This window comes from Drosophila obscura, unplaced genomic scaffold, assembly GCF_018151105.1.
Source record: "Drosophila obscura isolate BZ-5 IFL unplaced genomic scaffold, ASM1815110v1 contig_186, whole genome shotgun sequence".
NCBI lineage: Eukaryota > Metazoa > Arthropoda > Insecta > Diptera > Drosophilidae > Drosophila > Drosophila obscura.
The window spans coordinates 10,914,930-10,935,743 of NW_024542774.1; the positions used below are offsets into that span (position 1 = coordinate 10,914,930).

The 20,814-nt window shown below is 48.7% G+C and overlaps 3 protein-coding genes across 4 annotated transcripts in view; 1 reads left to right on the forward strand and 2 right to left on the reverse strand.

Annotated features, from left to right (window-relative positions):
* Positions 1-237: 237 nt before the first annotated feature.
* Positions 238-5,463, reverse strand: LOC111079363. Its single transcript, XM_022374527.2, has 5 exons — positions 5,007-5,463; positions 4,547-4,942; positions 1,320-4,484; positions 1,005-1,252; positions 238-937 (listed from the first exon to the last, which is right to left on the reverse strand). Exons 1-5 carry the CDS (start codon positions 5,331-5,333, stop codon positions 520-522), a joined length of 4,554 nt encoding a protein of 1,517 aa, XP_022230219.2. The 5' UTR covers positions 5,334-5,463; the 3' UTR covers positions 238-519.
* A 439-nt stretch (positions 5,464-5,902) lies between these two features.
* LOC111079361 (dosage compensation regulator) lies at positions 5,903-10,734 on the reverse strand. 2 transcript variants are annotated; one of them, XM_022374524.2, is made up of 5 exons: positions 10,539-10,734; positions 9,931-10,447; positions 9,137-9,455; positions 8,393-9,080; positions 5,903-8,319 (listed from the first exon to the last, which is right to left on the reverse strand). In XM_022374524.2, the coding sequence occupies exons 1-5, from the start codon at positions 10,612-10,614 to the stop codon at positions 5,990-5,992; spliced, it is 3,930 nt and encodes a 1,309-aa protein (XP_022230216.2). In that variant the 5' UTR covers positions 10,615-10,734; the 3' UTR covers positions 5,903-5,989. The 2 variants fall into 2 exon arrangements, with proteins under 2 accessions (XP_022230216.2, XP_022230217.2); XM_022374525.2 differs by lacking the exons at positions 9,931-10,447; positions 10,539-10,734 and adding an exon at positions 9,541-9,882 and having other exon boundaries at positions 5,904-8,319.
* Positions 10,735-11,325: 591 nt separating this feature from the next.
* LOC111079360 (tyrosine-protein kinase Src42A) overlaps positions 11,326-20,814 on the forward strand; it is a 38,487-nt gene continuing 28,998 nt past the window's right edge. Inside the window, exons 1-2 of the mRNA XM_022374522.2 lie at positions 11,326-12,308; positions 18,735-18,829. Coding sequence (XP_022230214.1) covers positions 12,021-12,308; positions 18,735-18,829 — 383 coding nt within the window. The 5' untranslated portion in view covers positions 11,326-12,020. The remainder of the gene's footprint in view (positions 12,309-18,734; positions 18,830-20,814) is intronic.

Genomic DNA, 20,814 nt, shown 5'->3' on the forward strand with positions numbered 1-20,814 from the left:
GTTCGGTTGGATCCGCGTCGCTTCATTGTCCTCCCCGAGTTGAGCCGCATAGTACAATTTACGTAAAACCGCTTAATTGCGTTGAAATTATTTTGTTTATCTGCTCGAAAGCGGCCACGGCCCAACCAAATGCATTTCCCTGCGGTTGTACTTCCTAGTAGCAGTTGCCGCCCTGTCCCTGTCCAAAGGAAGTGTCCCGGAATGTCATTTATGTCTAATAAAAGATTCTGCCACAGCTGATCATAAAATCATAGTTTAAAATATTATGCATATTAAACAGCGAATAAAATCTAAATATAAATTCATATATACTCGTATGGTCTGATTCCTAAATAATGGCACAAGCCACGTAAGATAAGCTTATAATTATAGTTAGGCATAAATGGAGCACGGGACTGTACTGGCGGGGAGAATATACAAGAGGGGATACTGAATAGAATAGGCCAACAGTATTGGGGCGTCTTGTACATTGCTTAAGCAAAACAATTCCCTATTGCTGCAGTGTCATATTGAACTTGCCTATGGCCTCGCCCACGTATTTCTCCTTTCGACCAGCTCGGATTTGAGGAGTGCTCGGAACTGCTGCAAATTGGGCATGGTGCGGCAGTCGCGAACGTTGAGCAGTCCCCGGAAAATGGTCTCCCAGGTGTCGCGCTGGAAGTAGCGTGGCAGGGCTGTCTTGGGCATCCAAATGCCGCTCGGCTGACGCTGGGCCACCTCCATGTAGCGACCAAACAGCAGCACATGCATGACGCTCACCAGACCAAACAAATCCAGCTGATATGTCCAGGGGCGCTGGGTGCGCATTTCGATGCACTTGAACGATTCATCGTGGTGCACATAATTGAATGCCTGATTGGGCGGAAAGAGCTTGGTGTCGATGGCCACACCGAAGTCAATCAGCTGCAGGCTCAGCTCGTTGGGTTGCGCACACAATCTGCAGGCAGCGGAGGAATAGTAAGTAAGTAAGTAGTAATGGGAAAGGGAACGCACAAGATGCTTACGGTCTCATGACCAGAATGTTATCCGGCTTGATGTCCGCGTGAATGATGCCAATGGCGTGCAGATGATCCACAATGTCCAGCAGCTGGCAGCTCATGTGCATCACAACGTACTCGTCGAGGTTCTTGTTCGTGTGTTTCTTGATCTTGTTGCACACATTGATTAGCGAGCCGTACTCCGAGAGCTCCGTAATGTAGACACTGGAGTTGTTCCCCACCAAGGCGTAATCGATGTGCATGAAGGCTGGGATCTGCAAGAAATCAGGGTAGGAAATCAGCGGTTGGAACAAACGAGGTTCCGCCTTGTTCAGCACTCACCATTAGGTCGCTGGTGAGGCGACTGTGCACCTCCAGACATATATAGAACTCCCAGTAGTTTGTGGGTCGCTCCTGCTTCAGGGCCATCTTTTTACCCGACTTGCCGTGTCGTCCGGCAAAGACCGAGCCGTAGGCTCCCTTGCCAATGATTTTTCCCACATCGAATTTCTCGCCATGCAGCTCCAACTGCGTGCCCGACTGCAGTCGCTTGACATTGCCCACCAGCTGGCAATGGGGCAGCTTCTCAATGTACATCGAAAAGTCGATGGAGTCCAGCAGCGAGTTGATCAGATCCACATTGAACGGATTCAAATTGCTGTCGGCCAGCGTGCCATTCAACACCGACTGATCCACGTTCGCCTTGGGATGGACAAATACTTTGTTTGGCGGCGTCTCGAAATCAGCCTGAGCCCACGAATGGTTCGACTGCTTTGGGGTCAATGGAGTCTTTTTATAGTAGATGCTCATCTCCGCCTCTTTGTCTGCATCTGCATGTGCCTCCGCAGGCAGTTCGAGCCTGGCCGGAACAACCGGAACAGGCGGAACAGGTGGCGGCAACAGCGTCGAGTTCTTGATCATGCTTATGTTGGTGGCAAACATCTCTGTGGCCGCATTCAGCTCAAAATAGTCGCCAGACTGCTTGTCCCCTCTGGCTGTGCTCTTCCTGGGGGATTTCCCAAGCGATTTGGACATGGAATCACTGAGGAACTTCAGAGCGGTAGAGGAGCGTTTATTGCTTGTAGAAGCAGCGGCCGCGACCGCAACTGGCACGGGCTGCGGTGGCGCACAGCTGCTCAGCTCTGTGCAATCCTTCATAAACGAGGCCATCAAGTGGGCAGGGCCAAAGGTCTCCTGCTTGTCAACGGGATCCTTCTGCATTGGCATCTGCGTCTCGGGTAGCGTGCAGTCCAAGGTAAAGCTGCTGCGTTGGGCAGCACTGGATGGAGCTGCTGCCTCTGGCATGGTCTCATCCAGGAAAATTTCGAACTTTTTTTGCATGGACGCGGCTGCGTCTGCGCTTGCTGGCTTCGGCATGGACATTAACTCCACTGCAGCAGGCTGCGTCTCTGCCACAAAGGAGAGGTCCGTCATAAAGGAGTCTGCCAGCTTGCTGATGCTGGGAGCGGCTGCCGAACGGCCACTGGCCATCGCAAAGGAGCTCTTGGCGCCTTCTGGCTCCCCTCGTATGGACTTGCCGAAGAAATCTGGCGTGGTCTGAACGCAGATGCGCTTGGAGCTGGCATTTCCCTGCAACGGAGAGCCGAAACCCTTCAACTTTGGCGGCGTTTTGCCAAAAAGTCCACACAGGTCGTCCTCGTCGTCCAGCGTGGGCAATTGCGGCGCATGGCTCGGGCCACCAACCACCGAGCGCTGATGGAGCGAAACTTCCGCCATCGCAGTTGGAAGCCTGGGCAGAGTCTCAGTTTTATCCTCCTGGAAGCGGGGAAGCGTTCTCGGTATGGTCTCGGTCTTGTCCTCCTGGAAGCGCAGGGACTTCATCATCGGCACGCTGGGGGCATTCGGCTCCCAGAGTTCGCGACGCGAGAAATTCCCACCAGACTGTCGCTCCGGCTCCTCGCCGACCGTAGACAGCTCAGAGGCACCCAAACGCTGCAGGCGCGCTGCTGCTGGAGTGCACTCCTCACTCGCACTGCTCCTGCTGCTGGTCAGCGGCAGGGCGGTGTGAGATCCCGGAGAGCTAGCTGTGGATGTGATCGTCGACTTGGTTGTCGTCGCCGCCGAGCTGTGAGTGCCGTGCTCCGAGGTCTCCAATATCGTTGAGAGCTGCTTGCGCAGATTTGGCGAGCGGGTCTCCACTGGGGACTCGACGGACGCAGCTGCGGGAGAAATGGCTTGCTCAGGGTCCGGTGGCAGCTCCTTGAGGACGGTGCCAAACTGGCGCGCCGGCGCCTGCTTTTGGGTGCCCTTTGGCGTGCTCACCGCCTGGTTCTTGATGAACATGTTGAACATTTGGGTGGAGCAGGTCTCGTCCGCATCGAAAAAGGCACTCGGCGGGGGCTTGGAACTCGACGGCGGCATCGGATCCTCTGAATCTTCGTATATCTCGATCTGTCGCAGCGGTGGGGGAGCAGCCGACGCTGGTGGGGCAGGCATCGCAAAGTTATCTTCATCTGGCTTGGGTGGTACGGGAGTGGGATCAGAATCTTCAAAGATTTCAATTTTCGGATCCATTTTCGGCTGCGGTGGCGGCGCTGGCGCTACAGGTGAAGGTTCGTCCTGCGTGACGGCAACATCTTCCTCCTCTTTGACCATGGACACTCGGGGCGGCATCACGGATTTCCTGGACGAACCCTGTTGGGCCGGAGGGAAGAAGCTCTTGCGACGCGGCATCTTATTGCCGGGCAGGCATACAGTCTCCTCCATGTCAAAGCTGCCGTGCACAGTAACATTCCGCTTTTCCAGCCACTTGGCCGCCAGGAGCTCCTCTGCCTGGTACTCCTGCTGCTCCTCGTCGTTGTAGAGCTTGTCAAACACGACCTGCAGACCCGGCACAGGGACCGGCTTCCAGTACTGGTCCAGCTCGTCGCGTGGCTGCGGCTTGGAGGCACTGGCAAAGTTCGGATAGCGGCGAATACCCTTCAGGGCGTGGCCCGTGCCCCACCACTCATCGTTGCGCAGCACGAACTGGTGCTGGGCATCTCGGCGCTTCAGGAAGCAATAGGCACGGTACTCCTCTGGGGAGAACTCCAGGTTGGGGCGCGGGTACAGCAGGCTCTTGTGGTAGCACGGCAGGCCGTTTGTGTTGGGCTCATCCTCAATGGTTACGGGCGTTACCCAGGGCTCCTGCGGCCTATTTTTCGCCACAAAGTTGGGCGGAAGTTTGAAAGGTTTGTCCATGTTGCGCTCGTAGTTGGTGATGGGCGGCAGCTTCTGTTCATCCATGTGTATGTCAAAGGCCAGCTCTGGGGTGGCATTGCGCCCAAAGATCTTTCCGGGCTTATGAGGCTTGGCGTGGGCCTTGTTCCAAGCCACCGGCTCCTTGAGATTCTCCTGTCCACGTGCCGCGTCGATGATCGAACGCAGGCTGGACTTCACCTCCGTCTCGACAACTGGCGGCGGGATATTGATATCGTTGTTCTCATCGCTGAACACCTCCACATTGCGACCGGCATTGCGCACGCGGCTTGTGCTGGGAGCATCATTCTGGGGGAGAGCAATCAGAGCAGTCAGAGATCACGATCCCTTAAGATCAGCACTGCACTCACCTGCACCACGCCCGGCAAGTGGCTCTTGACCGCTGCACCAGTGCGCACGCTGCCCACTGTGACGGTGTTGCTGCTCCTCGCACGGCGTCCATGCAGCGACTGCAACGCCAGACGACGCTCATTCAACTCTTGGGTCACGGCATCGGCCTCATCGCCATCGGAGTAGAGCATGCGCTGACCAACCGTGTAGCCGAAATGCTGATGGGCCTCCTGCAGCTCCTCCAGCGGAGCGGCACGGCATTCGAGGCCCAAGCGAAAGATCTCGTCGGCCTTGCGCATGTTGCCGCTCAGGTCGTAGCTGTATGCCCACGCAATGTAGAAGTCGGCCAGCATCGTGCCGATTCCGCTATTGTAGAGCTGCTGGTAGCACTCGATTTGATCCTCCTGCTTTTCCATCTGAGGGCCACCACCACAAAATTACTCCATCAATTGGCAGGTACTGACACTTGGCTGAACTTACGAATTTGATGAATAGCTTGATGAGCCGCCTGTCCTGTCTGTAGCGCTCGTCCTGCTCGAATTTGGTCAGGCATTGGTAGAGGACCGTTTGCAGGCCAGAACCGCTGCCGCCCGCCGGATAGCTCTGCTCGATCCAGCAGATGTACGTATACCACGGCTCCAGCGGATCACTGCCATTGTATGTCTGCACCTCCTGTTCCATTTTCTTGCGCTGCGCCAGCAGCTCCTGGCTATGTGTGGTGTCCTGGGCGAGGGACGCCTGCAGCAAGCTCACATTGCGACCGCTGGCCAAAGGCTGGATGTTCTCCTTAGCGTTATCGAAGTCCATTTTAGTTTTTTATTCGGTTCTTTTTCTTAAAATAGGGGAAACAACAAAACGACAGGCAATGTAAATGTAAATGAAATATACGCGCCGAAAGAAATGCTAGGGATGGCAAAAGCATGTGTTCCCACATGATTTTTCTTACAAACTATCGATATAAAATATTTTTTTGTTATCGGACTTTCAGTATCGAAAATCCGTTGAAAATTCAAAACGAAAATGAAAAAAAAAAACCCCATCAATCATATGTTTTCAGAACTGACATACACGCATCTTCAAATCCGCTGATGACTCGAAAGAGAGCAGAACGGCGTCCAGCTTTCACCGAAACCTGTCGCAGAATATTCTGTTGGGAATTTTCGCTTGTATTTTGTCGGTGGAAAGAGGATAAGTTGACCCAATTACGTAAAATTATGTCTTGAATATCTTGTATGGCTTATATAAATCATGTATACTGAGTACCAGGTATAAAAGTAGAGGCTCGGCATGTGCATTGGCTCACAACGTTCTCGCTCGTCTTTATTGGGTGTCTGGTAAGTTAAGAAAAAACCATATTTAATTTTTTTGTTTGTTTTTTTATTTGTCAATATTAATATAATATTTTAAATTGAATACTCCGCACTCCCCCCTATTTTTGTTGTGATGTGCGTTTGGTATTATCCTTAGAAGCCGCCCCAGTTTCCGCATTCGCTGTTGTCGGCTTCGGATCCACCGCCAAAAGAACTGCTTGCACCTTGGCTGCGAAAACTTCCGCCTCCATTATCGCCAAATGTACTTCCTCCTTCACTGGAAAAGTCTCCACCTCCTCCCCAATTGCCATTGCCTCCTCCGAAGCCACCTCTGCCATTTCCATTGAAGCCGCCTCTGGCTCTATAGCCTCCTCTGCCACGATAGCCTGCTCCATCGCCTCCAAAACCGCGACCTCTACGGGGCCCGCCGAATCCTCTCTTGACAAAGTTGCCACCGAAATTATTAGAGAAGTTGCCGCCGCGTCCAAAGCCACCGCCGCCGCCGAAGCCACCGCCCCCACCACCAGGACCATCTGAATCGTAGCGTCCTCTTTTTGCCGGCCCACCACCACCGCCAAAGCCGGTCTGACGCGATTGATGCGGCAAGATCCCCTCCACACGTCGCAGCCCGAAATCTCCGGCTGCCTGCACACAAATATTCCTGACCACGTCGACCAGCTTGGCATAGGGCTCCTCTAGCTGGAGCACGGTGTCCGGCTTGTCGCAGGCAATCGTGATGAGATCCTCCAGAGCGGGCTTCAGGGCCCCAACCATGGCCGCGTGCTCCGGTTCCATCTCGAAGTTGAGCCAGTTGTCGACGCGTATCAAGTTATTGGCGGCGAGATCGATTTTGCGCGACCCAAAGAGCATCACCTGAAGGGGCGCGACCATCGACAGTTGCTTGCAGGAGACAGCGCGAGTGCGGATCTTCTCGCCGAAGACGAAGAACGGGTAGGGGAAGGTGACGCCCAGGTTGCTGCAGTTCACCGAGGTCTTGTGCAGCAGGGCCGCCTTGGACTCGGTGGTCAGCACCTTGCGCTTCTCCTTGTGCACGCAGATGTTGGGGTAGAGGCCCAGACACAGGAGGGCCAGCGACGTGTCGAGCACCGGATCATTCTCGTTGGCATTCACCTGGTGCGGGATCATGCACTCCTCCGGAAAGCCGGCCTGCTGCAGCAGGTCGAGCAGCTGCTGCTTGGCATCGAACATCACGTTCATTGTGGACAGCTGCAGACCCTTCCATTCGCAGAAGCGGCTCTCCTCCTGCTCGCCCTTATGCTTCGCTTTCTGCCACATCTGGGAGGCGACAATCATGGCCACGTGGTCGGAGCACGTGCGACCGCCCAGGGCCTTCTGGTGGTTGGCCAGGCGTCGCTGCCCAATGTCCAGGGCAAACACCTCCGAGAAGGTGCTCGAGTAGGAGGCCATGTTGGCCACCAGATCGGCGCATCCGAAGACAGCCCCCAGCACCATCATCTTGCCTAGGCGCGGCTCGATCGGAAGGCGCGCCAGCAGGCGGCCCAGAGGCGTCAGCTCGTCGTTGGCGTCCAGGCAGCGCATCTCACGCAGCAGCACCTCCGCCTCAATCACGGCGTCCACTGGCGGCGGCTCCAGGGCCTTGGACAGAAAGTGATGGATGGCCCCGAGGCGCAGCAGCTTAATGGTCAGAGCCATCTCATGCAGTGGCGTGCGGAACATCTCCGGCGTGAGGCTCTCCTCGAGGACTTCGAAACGGGCCCGAGAGCACAGCGTGAAGCAGAAGCCGGGACGCACTCGTCCCGCACGTCCCTTGCGCTGCTCCAGGTTCGTTTTGCTGGCCCACACCGTGGCGTAGCTGGTGAGGTTGTTGTGCGAGGTAAATAGCTTCATGCGCGCCTTGCAGATGTCGATCACGAACACGATGTCGTCAATGGTTATCGATGTCTCCGCAATGTTGGTGGACAGAATGATCTTGGTGACGCCCTCGGGCACCGTCTCGAACACCTTGCGCTGGTCGTCGCGCGGTATCTGCGAGTGGCAGGGCAGGATGCGGTACTGCGGAGTGCCAAAGTTGTTCGACGTCTGCAGGAACTTCATCAGGGCGAATATCAGATTCCAGCCGGGCAGGAACACGAGAATGGCGCCGGGTATGTTCTTCGACTTGATGTGCAACAGAAGCGACTCGAGCAGCTCGAAACTGACATCCGACTCGGAGATGGCGGCCATGGCGTTGCGCGTCTGCTGCGAGTACTTATCCTCGCAGATCTTATTGCAGTTCGTCTCGCCGTCCTCCTTGTTCTCGCTGAGCATCAGCCGCTCCTCATCGTCGGCCTCCTTGCGCTTGCGGCGCGACTCCAACGAGGGAACAAAGCCCGTCATCTGCAGTACGTCTTCCAGGAAGAATTGCTGCACGGGGAAGGCTCTGCCCGGCACCTCCAGCACGGGACACCCCCCAAAGTACTTGGAGAACAGCGTCGTGTCAATGGTGGCCGACATAAGGATGACTGGTGGTGGTGGATGGAAAACATTTAAACATTATAGCATACGAGTATAGGTACACAGACTCCGCATACGCACCATGCAATTCGGGATAGGTGGCCACCATGTCCCTCAATATGACCAACAGGAAATCGCTATTCACATCACGCTCGTGTATCTCATCGACAATGATGTGCGAGACGCCGCGCAAGCCCGCCTCCAGCTTGCGGAGGAGCACACCCACGGTGCAGAAGAGGATGGCGCCGTAGGGTCGGGGAAAAACAGACTCAAATCGCACCGAATACCCGACGGCGTCGCCCAGCTCCTCGCAACGCTCGCGGGCCACACGCTCAGCCACCGAAATGGCCGAGATGCGACGCGGCTGGGTTACATAGATGTTGGCGTAGCCGCCTTGCCCGGACGAGATGTAGTCGTCGAGGATGTACTGGGCTATCTGGGTGGTCTTGCCGCAGCCGGTGTTGCCGCGTATGATCACCACGGGATTGTCGTTGATGGCGCTCAGTATCTCCGAGCGCATGGCCGCGATGGGCAGCTTGTCGCGAAAGTCGAGGAACTGCTGGTAATCGGAATCGTTGTGGCGTCGATCCAGAATACTGCGCTCAAAGACAAGGGAGAGGTCGTCGATGGAGGCGGTGGCCAGCTCGCCTTCGTCAATATTGCAGGCATGCCATGTGTTCCAGTTGGGCATGGGTGGTGCCCACGGAATCACAGCGCTTTCCTGACGCTTCTCGCCCTCATGCTGCGAGTCCAGACGGCTGCTCTGCACCTGTAGAGGTAGAGGTGTCAACATGCTGTCATCATTTCAGGGAAGGGACTACTTACGATCAGGGGAATGGGTGGACCGTCCGCCTCCACCTTGATATTGCGTGGATTAACCACGGGCAGGTCCAGCATCTTGATGACATCGTCTATCTCGTTCACCAGCTCTGGCGCCAGCCGGACCGGGTAAGGCTGCAGCTCCTCATCCTTCTTCTTCTTGAGGGTGCCGCTGAAGGCCTCAATGACCTTCAGATGGAAGAGCTGGCGCACCAGGGACAAGGCGCACGACTTGCTGGCCGATTTCTTGTTGGAGCCCGTCTCTCTGGCCGTCACCTTGCGCTTAAGGGCCGTCACGAAAATCGACAGCTCGGCCATGAAGCTCCTAAATTGATGCATTGATGCGAGTAAAGGTGTTAGGGCGAACCTCAAGAGAACCAAGGGCATGGCCACGCCGGCTGGTCACTTACCGGCAGGGTGGATCAGGGTTGATGAACCATCTGTGCGCAACCGTAGACAAAGCCCTCTCCGAGCCTCAGAGCGATGTGGTACTCATGTCAAGGCCTAAAGTGCTCATGCTTGCGCTCGAGGCAATCTCCGCCTTCCATGCGGGTCCGTTGCACTTACAGACCCCATGCAAGGCTGCCCAGAACGCAGTTGATTAATGTCTCGTACCACGTCGCTCTGCCGGCTCGGCTCTTCACGAATTGCGCACAGCGTTTCAAGACTACTGGCTGCGTTCCAGTCTTGGACAGAAAATAATATTTCCAAATCCAGAACGCAGCTATTCAACAAACAAAAAACAAAACAAAAACACTCGCACACACAAACAGAAATTAGCTGCGGTGCTGGCCACATACCTAGCATGGTCCGGACCCACTGGGGTGTACTTGTAGTCGTCGCGAATATTATTCGCTTGCTTGTACATGTTGAGGCGATCCTTGGCGTTCTCGATGGTCCAGTTGCCATGGATGGCGGCATTCACGTCGATGGACTCTGCCTCATTCATGTCCTTCTGCTCCTGCACGTGGTCAATGATGTTGAAGCGATCGTGACCGCCGGCTCCACCGCCGCCGCCAGGGTGATTCAGGGGACGGTACGCTTCGCCCAGGTCCTGTGGCCCCGATTGATCGCCAAAGACGCGATGACCGCCCCCGCCCCCGCCATCGGCATGCGATGGACCTCTTCCTGGTGCCGGAGCACCCCCATCCCCTGGCACATCAGTGGCATTTAGTTTGCCAGTGCGCACCAGGTAATTGACGAAATCGCGACAGGCGTTTTTCTCGGCATCCTTCTTGTTGGTGGAATTTCCCACGCCGATGTAGGGAGTCTGTTCGACACGCACTTCGCACAGGAAACGCTGGCGATTCTTTGGCCCTACGAAAATCAATTGAAACGTAAAAAACAGGACCGAGGGACGCGAGTGTCAGATGCTGAGCGGGTGCTAAAATTTATTCTCTTAACTTACCCGTTTGTCGCACATCCAGCTTTGGTTCTGTGCGGGTTTTTGCACAAAACTGGAAAAGAAAAGACTTGATATCCATTTCTTTTTCTCCGATATCCTTTTTCTTAATTATTTGATGTGTAAATTCTTTTCACGATTTTATTTTATTTTCTGCCGGGAAATGCAAGGGGTGCAAATTGTCAAAGCTTGTGGTATCGATAGTTCTGTAGGGAATAGATGTGTGTATGTCTGTCAGACTAGATTGACTTTAAGTGTAGTGGATGGAATACGACCGATATACGATATATTCGATTTCTTGGTATTCAAACGCGTTAAAAAAACTGTTTCAAATGGCATTATATATTCGTTTTAAAACCATTTTTTGAGTAGCGTACAATTTTAAAATAAAACGCCGATCGTACAATAGAATCAATATTATTCGCTCTCAAATCGTGGTGGTTTTTTAAAATTTGCTCTCTTTGCCGAGGTGAAGAGAGCGCTTTCGCGGTGACTTTCCCCTCCTTATCGTGGTGTGAGCCACATGTATCTCACGGGAAAATTTTAAAATAAAACGAAGATAAGTTCCATCTATCGCACAAAAATACCGATTTTTTTTCAACTAAGATTCCCTGCACATGTACTGGGATAAAAACGTGAAACCAGAGAATGCTATTCGTTTCTCCGAATAGATAGTGTCCGAACTCGAAAAAGCAGTTCCGCTTATGATATATACCAATAAAATATCACCCAACAAATATATTATCAACAAACGTACATATCGATATATGGATATATCAATATAGTTACATCCCTAAGAACCATTTTCACTGCAAAATTTCAATCTTTACAACGCGATGGAAAACAGGGCCAATAATTAAGTTAAAAATGTGAACGCGAATGTTTAAACAGCTAAAAAATAGTGCGTGAATGTGTTCCAATAGTTAATCTGTGTTTTCTACTTGTTTCCGATGCGTCAGCGACGTCACAATGCGTTGTGTTGATTGCTAGCCAGCTCCAGCATCACATATACACACACACACACGCTTGCAATTGTAGATAAAAGTAGGAAAATACATACGTACACATGCCTGGTGGTCGTCGTGTGTGTAAGCATTTAAATTAGTTAGTCCATCCATCGAAAGGAAAACACGAATACAATTACACAAGTTGGGAGTCGCCACCGAGTTGCACCGCATCGCACAGAAACGGAGACAGAGCGAGAGAGTGGCCAAGCGAGAGAGAGAGAGAGAGAGAGGAGCGATAAGTGCCAACACCCAGTGCTGGATCTCGAGCGAACAAATAAACAATAAACAAACGGCGCGCGGGGCACTGGTGTACGGGTACGGGCACGAGCACGGATGCAGTGAAAGTAACAGTAAACGTAATCGCAACAAGCTGCAATTTGGCTTCCATTCATTGCATTTAACGCAGACAACGCACGCACGTACCCACAGACAGGGGGGCAGCAACAAGCAGAGAGCAACATAGTCTTCCACCTCCGCAACCATGGGCAATTGTCTAACCACCCAGAAGGGGGAGACGGACAAAGTTAATGTCGATCGCATCAAGCTGGAGGATCCGGGCACGGCGATTGGTGTGGTGGGTGTGCCGCAGATAGCCATGCCCATTGGCCAGCCGCCGGAGCAGGTTCGTCCGGTGCCGCAGATACCCGAGAGCGATCCTGCGAATGCCAACGCTAAGATATTCGTCGCTCTCTACGACTACGATGCCCGCACCGACGAGGATCTGAGCTTCCGCAAGGGAGAGCACTTGGAGATATTGAATGACACACAGGTGAGTGACTCAATCGTACGTATATATGTATGTATATACGGATGAGATTGTGATTGTGTGTGCGCGAAAGAGTAGCCGATAAAATGTGTGTATTTTTGATAACGGTAGTTGTTGTGATACCCCCTACTTGAAGGGGACAAGGCGTATGCATTCACTACAGTGTACAACGCAATCAAATGGAGTTCAGGGAGTTCTCCCTGTATACAATCAGAGAGATGGAGTAATTCAGAAAAGACAATAATTTACAGAGTCCCTCACGCTACAAGAGGTGCATAAAGAACTAAAAGAACCGAGTTACTTATTGGGTATCTTATGGTCGAACCATCCGAGTATTGCAATCTTATTTGTTTGTTTTTCCGGCTTGAATTGTTCACGAATGGCGATACATTCCCATGAGTTTTGGAGTGATAAGAGATACCAGATATGGTAGATGTCTAATCCGACTCCATTAGTGCGCTATCGTTTATTCATCTGACGATGCACATCGATAATTGGGCTCTGGTATGCTCGCAAATTAAAACCTCTTTAATTATTGCACTTATCCATTTGCGGGGGCTTTAATTGCTCAATTCGTGAGACATGAAAACTGGCCACGCCGCCATGGATGGGGATTAGTTTTTAGTTTTGCAATCGGTTTTGCGGCAGATGCGGATTCCATTCGAAAGCTTTCGCAAGAGCTTTGCTTTAATGCTTTGTTCGACAATCATTTGTATTTATACACGATTTTCCATTCGTTTATCGGTGGGGCTGTGAGCGCCATGAGTCGTGTGGGGCGCGCACTAAATGTATGCGGGGGCTTCGCCCCTCAACTTGCCCACTTTCCCCGACTGAAAAACCAATGTGCGCTCCGCTCCATCCATCGATGCGTCATGCCCATCATGCCGGACCAAATGCCCCACAATAATTTCAAACTTTTCCCCGCTGCTGACTTCTTTTCAATGTCGCCAACTTTTATGCTCGTAAATATCATTCATTTTGGGGAGGAGGAGGCGCTTTCAGAACCAGACTGGCACTGCAACCAGCAACCTCAACCGTTTGAGCCACCACCAGTAGTAGCTGGAGGGTATTCTGAATCTGAGATAAACTATGATTATTGATTCCCATCTCTGTCTGAATCATCGCGCTAATATGATTTTCTTGAAACGATTCCAGTTGTCCTTGTCATAAAATTATCATTTACAAAGGATTTCTATAGCAATTTAAATACAAATTTATTTTTGCATTTCCCACACTTTGGCCGATATATCATTATTGAGCGTCTGGAGAGGGACTGAACAAAGAGACATGAAATTTTAAATTCAATGAGGGTTTATTTATTTATTTATAAATCGGATCCTTCTCCAGAGGAGTCGCTTGAAAACTCTACCCAGGCAGATTCTCATTTCATACCAAGAAAAGTCAGCTTATTTATCGGATGCACAGCAGAAATAATATATCTATTTATTCCACAATTCAAATGGGTCCGATAAGTAAATATAGCATAGGAAAGGGTATTCGCTGTTCTTTTCAGGTTTCCACAGCTTCTGTTCCTTTCAGCTGCTGCACGTTTCACGTCCTAGACGACTAATTAACCCAACTGAAACTCCACTTGAAACCAGACAGAGGCACAGACCCAGTCCCAGACACAGACCCAGTCACAGACAACTCTGTTGGCATTGGGTAAACAAAAGTGAGATAGTTGGAATATTTGAACGAATTCTATGATTAGCCCGCGGAGGTCGCCGCCCCACGCCACACCATGCTGCGCCACGCCACGCCACGCCACGCCACCCATCCCATTTTGTTTGAGAAGCGATTCTACTATTGTGACATAAGTGCCAGCAGAAGGGGCTGACCAGAAATATTCATCGTGTGAATATTTAAAGACTTTACGTCAACATAGCCATGACCACCTTACACTCGCAGACAAGTGGCGGCGACGCCGGCGGAGGATCCCGGCGCTAAATGCATGACGTTCGCCTCTGGCCGCTGGCCAAGAGTTGCGCACCGTCCCCTTCTCTCGTAATGGAACGGCCAGAAACCATATGATGCTCTCATGAAAGTTCTGTAATTTCGTAGATACAATTAAAGGCGCATCAGCAGCAATGAAGATGCTCGCCCTCCAGCCCCACCTCTCCTCCTCCGGCCATGGGCTGCTGTCACCATCGACATCGTCATTACCATCATAGGCGTGGTGTATGCCATAGCAGGCAGCAGTTCCATGGCTGCCGCTTCCGGTGGTTCTCCAACTGCGGTATCGTTTAATTAAAGTACTCCGCACCACACACACATCCACACATCCATACGACTTTCAGCGCAGAGACAGCGACAGCACACAAAATATGTACAAAATGTTGTACATCATACTCATATTGTATACATATGTTTGTATGTATAAGAAAACGGTGGCCGGCTTCCTTTTGTAAACATGTTGTACACCCTTTCAGTGGGTATTATGATGTTGATCAGATCTTTAGCAACACAAAGAAGAACGCAATCAATGCGCCACTATAAAACACTATGTATGTACATATGTGTGTATGTACTAGAGTATATATTTTCCTCTTTCTGTACTTTCGGCAGAAGCGATCTTTCCATGATAATATATCAAACTGTTACTGTTTAAAATACGATACAAGTCCGTGTTCATCTGTTATAAAATGCCTTTCTTGTTGTCTCATACGATCACAATCAGAGTATTTGGTTTAGGTGTAAGTTTTCGGATCTGGCTTTCAAATCCTATTGGTTAACACTTCTAGGAGGTTTCTTTTGATCCAAACATGCTCAGATGTTTCATGTTGCTCGAATAAATATTAAACCTGCCATAAGTAGAAGCTTAGTTTTTCCCCATTGAAATTTTTGGGGATTATCAACGTTTCAAACCATTCAATAGTTCTTTCAAAATTATTACCAATTAGAGGATAGGGTAGGGTATTTAGGGTATATAAACTTCGGTTCGATCCAATCTGTATTTCTTGCAGTTTTTCGCTGTCTTCTGCTGCAGCGGCTTAAGCTCCCAACGCCATGCATAGAAATCAAAATTGTATGTAAAATAATAAAAATACGTTATGGGTTTGTCGGGAGGGGGCGGGCGTCCTCTTTATCGTTGTCTCCTCATTGTCAACAGATTCTCCTCTCCCTCTGTGTCTCTCTCTTTCTCACTGGGGTTGCCCGCTTGTGTGTGTGTGTGTGTGTGTGCGTGTGTTTGTGAGAGAGAGGGAGAGACGCTTTCATGTTTAACACCCGCTCTGGCAAATTGCAGTTGAACTCCCCAGCGCCCTGCACTGCCCTATACTCTATACACACGGGTATTATCTGTGTGACTAGACCTTTGCAACGGGGAATCCCTTTGTTATATAGCTGCAATAAGAATTATCGCTCTGAAGCCGTTTTTTTTATACACATTAAAATCAATGAAACCCCAAGGACCTGTATCCCATGGAGCTGTAGTTCCATGTGCTGTTGGATCGATAGACCTGCAAGAAGGGTATCAAATGTATCGGTCACAGCTAGCCTTCGCTTACTCGTTTTGCTCTGCTTTTGCAGCAGCAAGAGGGAAACCCTTCAAGGATGCACTCGACTTGCCGGCCGTCGCCCCAGAAAAATGCACGCAAAAGTTGTTTTGTTCAGCTTCGCATCGCATCAGCCTCCTTAGCCGGAGATTATGCAGCGAGTCGCTTCTCTCGGGTCCCGCATGGGTTTTGCTTTGGGCCTGGTAAAAAGTTTCGCTTTGCCGTGTGCTCCATGCCTCGAAATATTAGTAGGTACTTGTTGCGGTTGTGCGGGTTGGGGTGCTTTGTGGATGGATTCTTTGCTTTATGCCATGGAATATACAGTTTATTCAGTTCAACACTTTTTTATTTAATTCCGGAATTTGTACTAAAGTTTTACAGTTTTTACATTCCATGAAAAGTTTAGTTTCTTGTGTAGGGGAAATTTTACCATTTAATTTTCCCTTTAAAGAAATGAAGGGAATTTCCCAGAATTTAAATAATGAATCTAAATCCTTTAATATTTAATTATTCAGGTGAAATTACATCTGAAATGAATGTATCCAATGAGTATCCCATTGCTGCCCATTGAGTCTCCATTTGGGTCCGTTTCTTTGTTGAACAGCCAAAAAATACATAGCGTTATACCGTCATAAGTTGAAGAGCTAAATGTGTACCTACATTCTTCTCCAGCGGTAATTTACTCACAGAATATTCTTCCATCAGCATTCAGAGATCAGAGGCGAAAGCTCGACGCGAAAGTGTCAAAGCTCCCGTCCGACTTCTATTTCACTTTCCTTTCCGCAAAGAAAGCGTGGCTAAGAGCGCTACGACCGAAGCAGACCGAAGAGCAGGGTAAAACAAAAAAATCACTTAAACTTTCAGTGGAATTCAATTGGAATGGAAGCGAAGAAGCACAAGAAGCGAAGCGGACAATGATTACGAAATGCACTTGTGAGCGGAGAAGAGAGTCGGCTGTAATGGAAGGGTAGGGGTAGGGGTAGGGAATGGGATGGAATAGGGGATCCATAAGTAGCTCGCCCATGAAATATAAAAATCACAGCAACACATAAACAATGAACCCTAAAAGTGTCTGTTCATTGACCTTACAGACGAAACACAATCATAATAATCATCATCATCATCGACAACACAGCGGGTCGGGTCTAATCATAGCCCATGCTCGTGGCAGGGGCAGCATGGCAGGATAGATTCTGGGCAGGGGCAGCGTAAATAACAGCACTCGGCGCTTATCAGAGAGATAGCAGACTCGGATCGACTCCTCCCACTGCAATTTATGGCTGATATAGAAACTAGTTTTGCCGTTAAGTTTTTGTGTGTTGAATGTGAATACGAATGTGAACGTGAGTGTATATATGAATATTCAGACACCTGAGGCCCAAAGTGCTGCACAAATTTGGCAAAAGCAAGTTTTTGCGGTTGCCTCTGTTGTGGCCTCTGTTGTGGTTGTGTGTTCGGGCCGAAAACCAGACAGACATGGAAAGCGCGTAACCAGCCAGCCAGCCAGCCAGCCAGCCACATGGCCAGCCAGAGCTAGAGCCAGCCACGCGAGCGAATGAATAAAGTTTAATTTAATTTTCGTCTCTTTTACTTTTCGCTCTTTTTGCAACACTCAACACTCAACGCTCGACTGTGAATGTGAATGTGAGTATGAGTGCTTGTCTGAGTGTGTGTTAGTATCGGTGTGAATGGGGAATTGCACGAAAGGCAGTCAAATCAAACGCAATCAAATAATGTGCTATAAAAGCCTGCCTCCCATCTCCAACCTCCCACTTGCCAGTAATTATTGCTATACCCTGATACATACACACATATGTATAGAGGCTACCAAAGATTGGACTTTGAGAGAGCACAGCCTTGATAGTGTCATAATCCCACGCAACTTAAACCCATAAATTTGATAAACATCAGGAGTAATACGTCACAACCAGAAGTTAACATTTATTTTAATAACTTTTATACTTAAACGGTATAGGGATATATGTATTAGTTTTTTGGCGGTTATGGATGTGTGTAACACTCAGAAGGAAGCGTAAGGAATCCTAAAAAATGACCATATCTAGAACTCCCGAATCTGGCCCTAAGAAACACTTAAATTTGCAGTGTCTACGCTACCCCTTCCACGCTTAGGCTTACGATTCCCTTCCATTCTCTCTCTTTCTCCTAGGGATAGGAGCGATGTATAACGGCTGGTGTCGTTGTGAGAAGAGTTGAGGGTGATTAAAATTAAATATAAAATTGTAGTAAAATAGGTCTAGAAAATAGTGCAAAAATTAACATTAGAACATAACTAGCGGTTGTGCCTCCTCTCTTTCCCTCTATGTTTTTCCCACCTCTCATGAAAATTTGCGAGCAAAATTTAGAGAAATCGCGCAGAGATCCCCCCGCACTAACCATCAAATACATTTCTTCCAAATGAAAGACAGAGAGAAAGCATGCGATACCCATTCTGGCGCTTACTTACAATTACGTATTATATATATTGTATATGTCACATAAATCAGAAGATTACTTATACGTACGTACATATACTGTCTGTTTATCCGGTATAAAATTAGAGCTCACAACGTTACCGCTCGTTTTTTTGTAGATTTAAGGGGAAAACATCTGACTGTTGTAAAGACTATTTCCATTGGATTCGTTGATTCATACCATAATTAACTTTCCCGACCAGAGTTGAAGATAATTACGATTTGTAGCAATCGTGTAACCTGTTATTCATCAAATCCATCTTCAAGGCTCGTCAGCTATTGGCGTGCGAGTAATAAATCACCAAATCTGCCACCACTTACCGCGAATTTCCTAATCATCCTAGGGCATTTCGAATGTGTGTTGAGTTCAGCGGTAATTGACGAGACCTATTGATAAGATATGCTTCTTCAAATGAATTATTTAATTAAACAATGTTTGATGTTTTGTTTTCTTCACCCAATAGGGCGACTGGTGGCTGGCGCGCAGCAAGAAGACCCGCTCAGAAGGCTACATACCGTCGAACTATGTGGCCAAGCTGAAATCCATCGAAGCAGAACCGTAAGTGTTTATTGAATTGTGTATTAATTTATTGAACTATTAAGTTACTCGCAAATTTGATAATTTGCCATCGATTGGGCCAACACGGTACCCGTAGAACCTGGTATAATGCAGAGCCAGACAACATGGTAGCACCACTCCAGAAGCGGGTAAAAACGCTACAGTTTGATGCAACATGATAATGATAACACTACACGACAAAACTAAACTTTTTTTGCGGTTTCGAACGAAACCGAAGCGGCGCAATGGTGTCGGGTAGTGTAATTGATAATAATTAAATATTTTAAAAACTAGTAGAACTATTCATGTCCTGTCGGACATAAAATAACCCTGTATGGACTTTCTGTTTGGATGTGCGCAAAAAAAATAGTCGATTCGGTGAAGAACTGAAGTGTGGGGGAAAATTGATCAGGGACGTTTATTTTTTATTAGAAAAAGGTTATGGTCGTATTGTGTATTTTTGTATTGTGTATTTTTCAAATTGAATTCGAATTTTGTTGATTTTTGATTTATTTTAATTTAATTTAACTTATTATTTGAGTGCATGCACATCATCCTGAATTCTACATCAATTGTACACACATACATTCTACACGAAAATGATTTCTGGCCAAATCCCAAAAGTATGCTTCACTTAATTGTCAAATTAGCTGCATCATTCAGCCCCCAAGTGGGGCAGATATAAACAAGAAAATCTCTGTCCCTCTCCTTACCTTTTCATCTACAAATTATCATTGATTTAATTTAGTAAAATGTGGAATTATTGGTTTCTTTAATTTTTTAATTTTTGATTTATGTACATACATACATATATAAATAGTGTACATACATTTGTAAATAACAATGCATATTGAATTGAGTCGTGGCTACAAAAATGGATTTTCCTTTCATTATGCTTGGCTGCAGTTTGTTTTGTCTATTTCTATGTTGCTGGGGCAACACATTTCAACTGTTTTGTGTGCCACATGCATATTCATAAATATATGCATACATATATTTGTCCAAAGCCGCCTCCGCCTTCCTCGTCATATGAGTATGTATGTACATATGTATATGTATTTGTGAAATTTCAATGATGGAATTTCTTTTGTGCAAATAACTATGTCGCCTCAATATATTTCGTGTCGAAGGTTCATTGACTTGTATTTACATATGTACATTTCGCTTTAGATACAAATATAGAATGTACAACACATTTTCTGTTGTAGTGTAGGAAAGTCAAGACTCTGAAAACCTCATCAGAAATAGGTTTTTCCTGCTGTTCGTTTCTCTAGCCTGTTCAGGCTATAATTTGATTTGAAAGTTAAATCACGATAATAAGTCATCTTGCGCCTCGTTGAATATATTGAATTGTTAGATATGTTCAACGTGATGCGGACTCTCTGACGTGAGCTGACCGATCAGCCCTTGCCATAAGCAATTAACCATTTTACGATCAGCTTCAGGGGTACATTTTGTCGACGCACACACATGATACTCGCACTCCCACCTACTAGCCACACAGTTACATCTGATCGGTGTGTTCATGGGCTATCATTGTACGGGTAGGGAGCGTTTTGTTTGGCTATTGGATTACAATCACACTCGACGTCGAATTACGCTGCTGTTTGGCTACGAATATTTATTTATGGTTTGTTGTTTAGACAAATGTTCTGTTTCATTTTCCGCAGGTAATAGACAATTAAGCTCCGCTTTCAGATCCGACTCTGAAGCGGGGTGGAGCGGGACGGGCGTGGAGGGGCGTTTGTGTGGCTCTGAGTCAGTGTCAATTACTTTAAACTTGACCCAATTCCGAGACAAGACTCTTAATAGAAGTCTAGGAGGTGGCTTGGGGCCACGATTTCGGTTTTCGTGGTGGCACACATTCAGCCCCACAAGCTCCGAAATGCCAGAGAAATGCATTCCACATCATCGAAATGAAACTTAATCGAACAAAAATCTTCAGAAAAATGAAAAGAAAAGAAACGGAGACGGCTGCATAAATT

Bases quoted from the DNA above. Each gene is read 5' to 3' on its own strand.
- LOC111079363 (XM_022374527.2), bottom strand. From the start codon at position 5,333: ATGGACTTCGATAACGCTAAGGAGAACATCCAGCCTTTGGCCAGCGGT. The intron at 4,485-4,546 runs GTGAGTGCAGTG...GCTCTCCCCCAG, and splicing joins ACTTGCCGGGCGTGGTGCAG to AATGATGCTCCCAGCACAAG. The intron at 1,253-1,319 runs GTGAGTGCTGAA...GATTTCTTGCAG, and splicing joins GCCTCACCAGCGACCTAATG to ATCCCAGCCTTCATGCACAT.
- LOC111079361 (XM_022374524.2), bottom strand. From the start codon at position 10,614: ATGGATATCAAGTCTTTTCTTTTCCAGTTTTGTGCAAAAACCCGCACA. The intron at 10,448-10,538 runs GTAAGTTAAGAG...TGATTTTCGTAG, and splicing joins GCTGGATGTGCGACAAACGG to GGCCAAAGAATCGCCAGCGT. The intron at 9,456-9,930 runs GTATGTGGCCAG...GCATCAATTTAG, and splicing joins GTGGGTCCGGACCATGCTAG to GAGCTTCATGGCCGAGCTGT.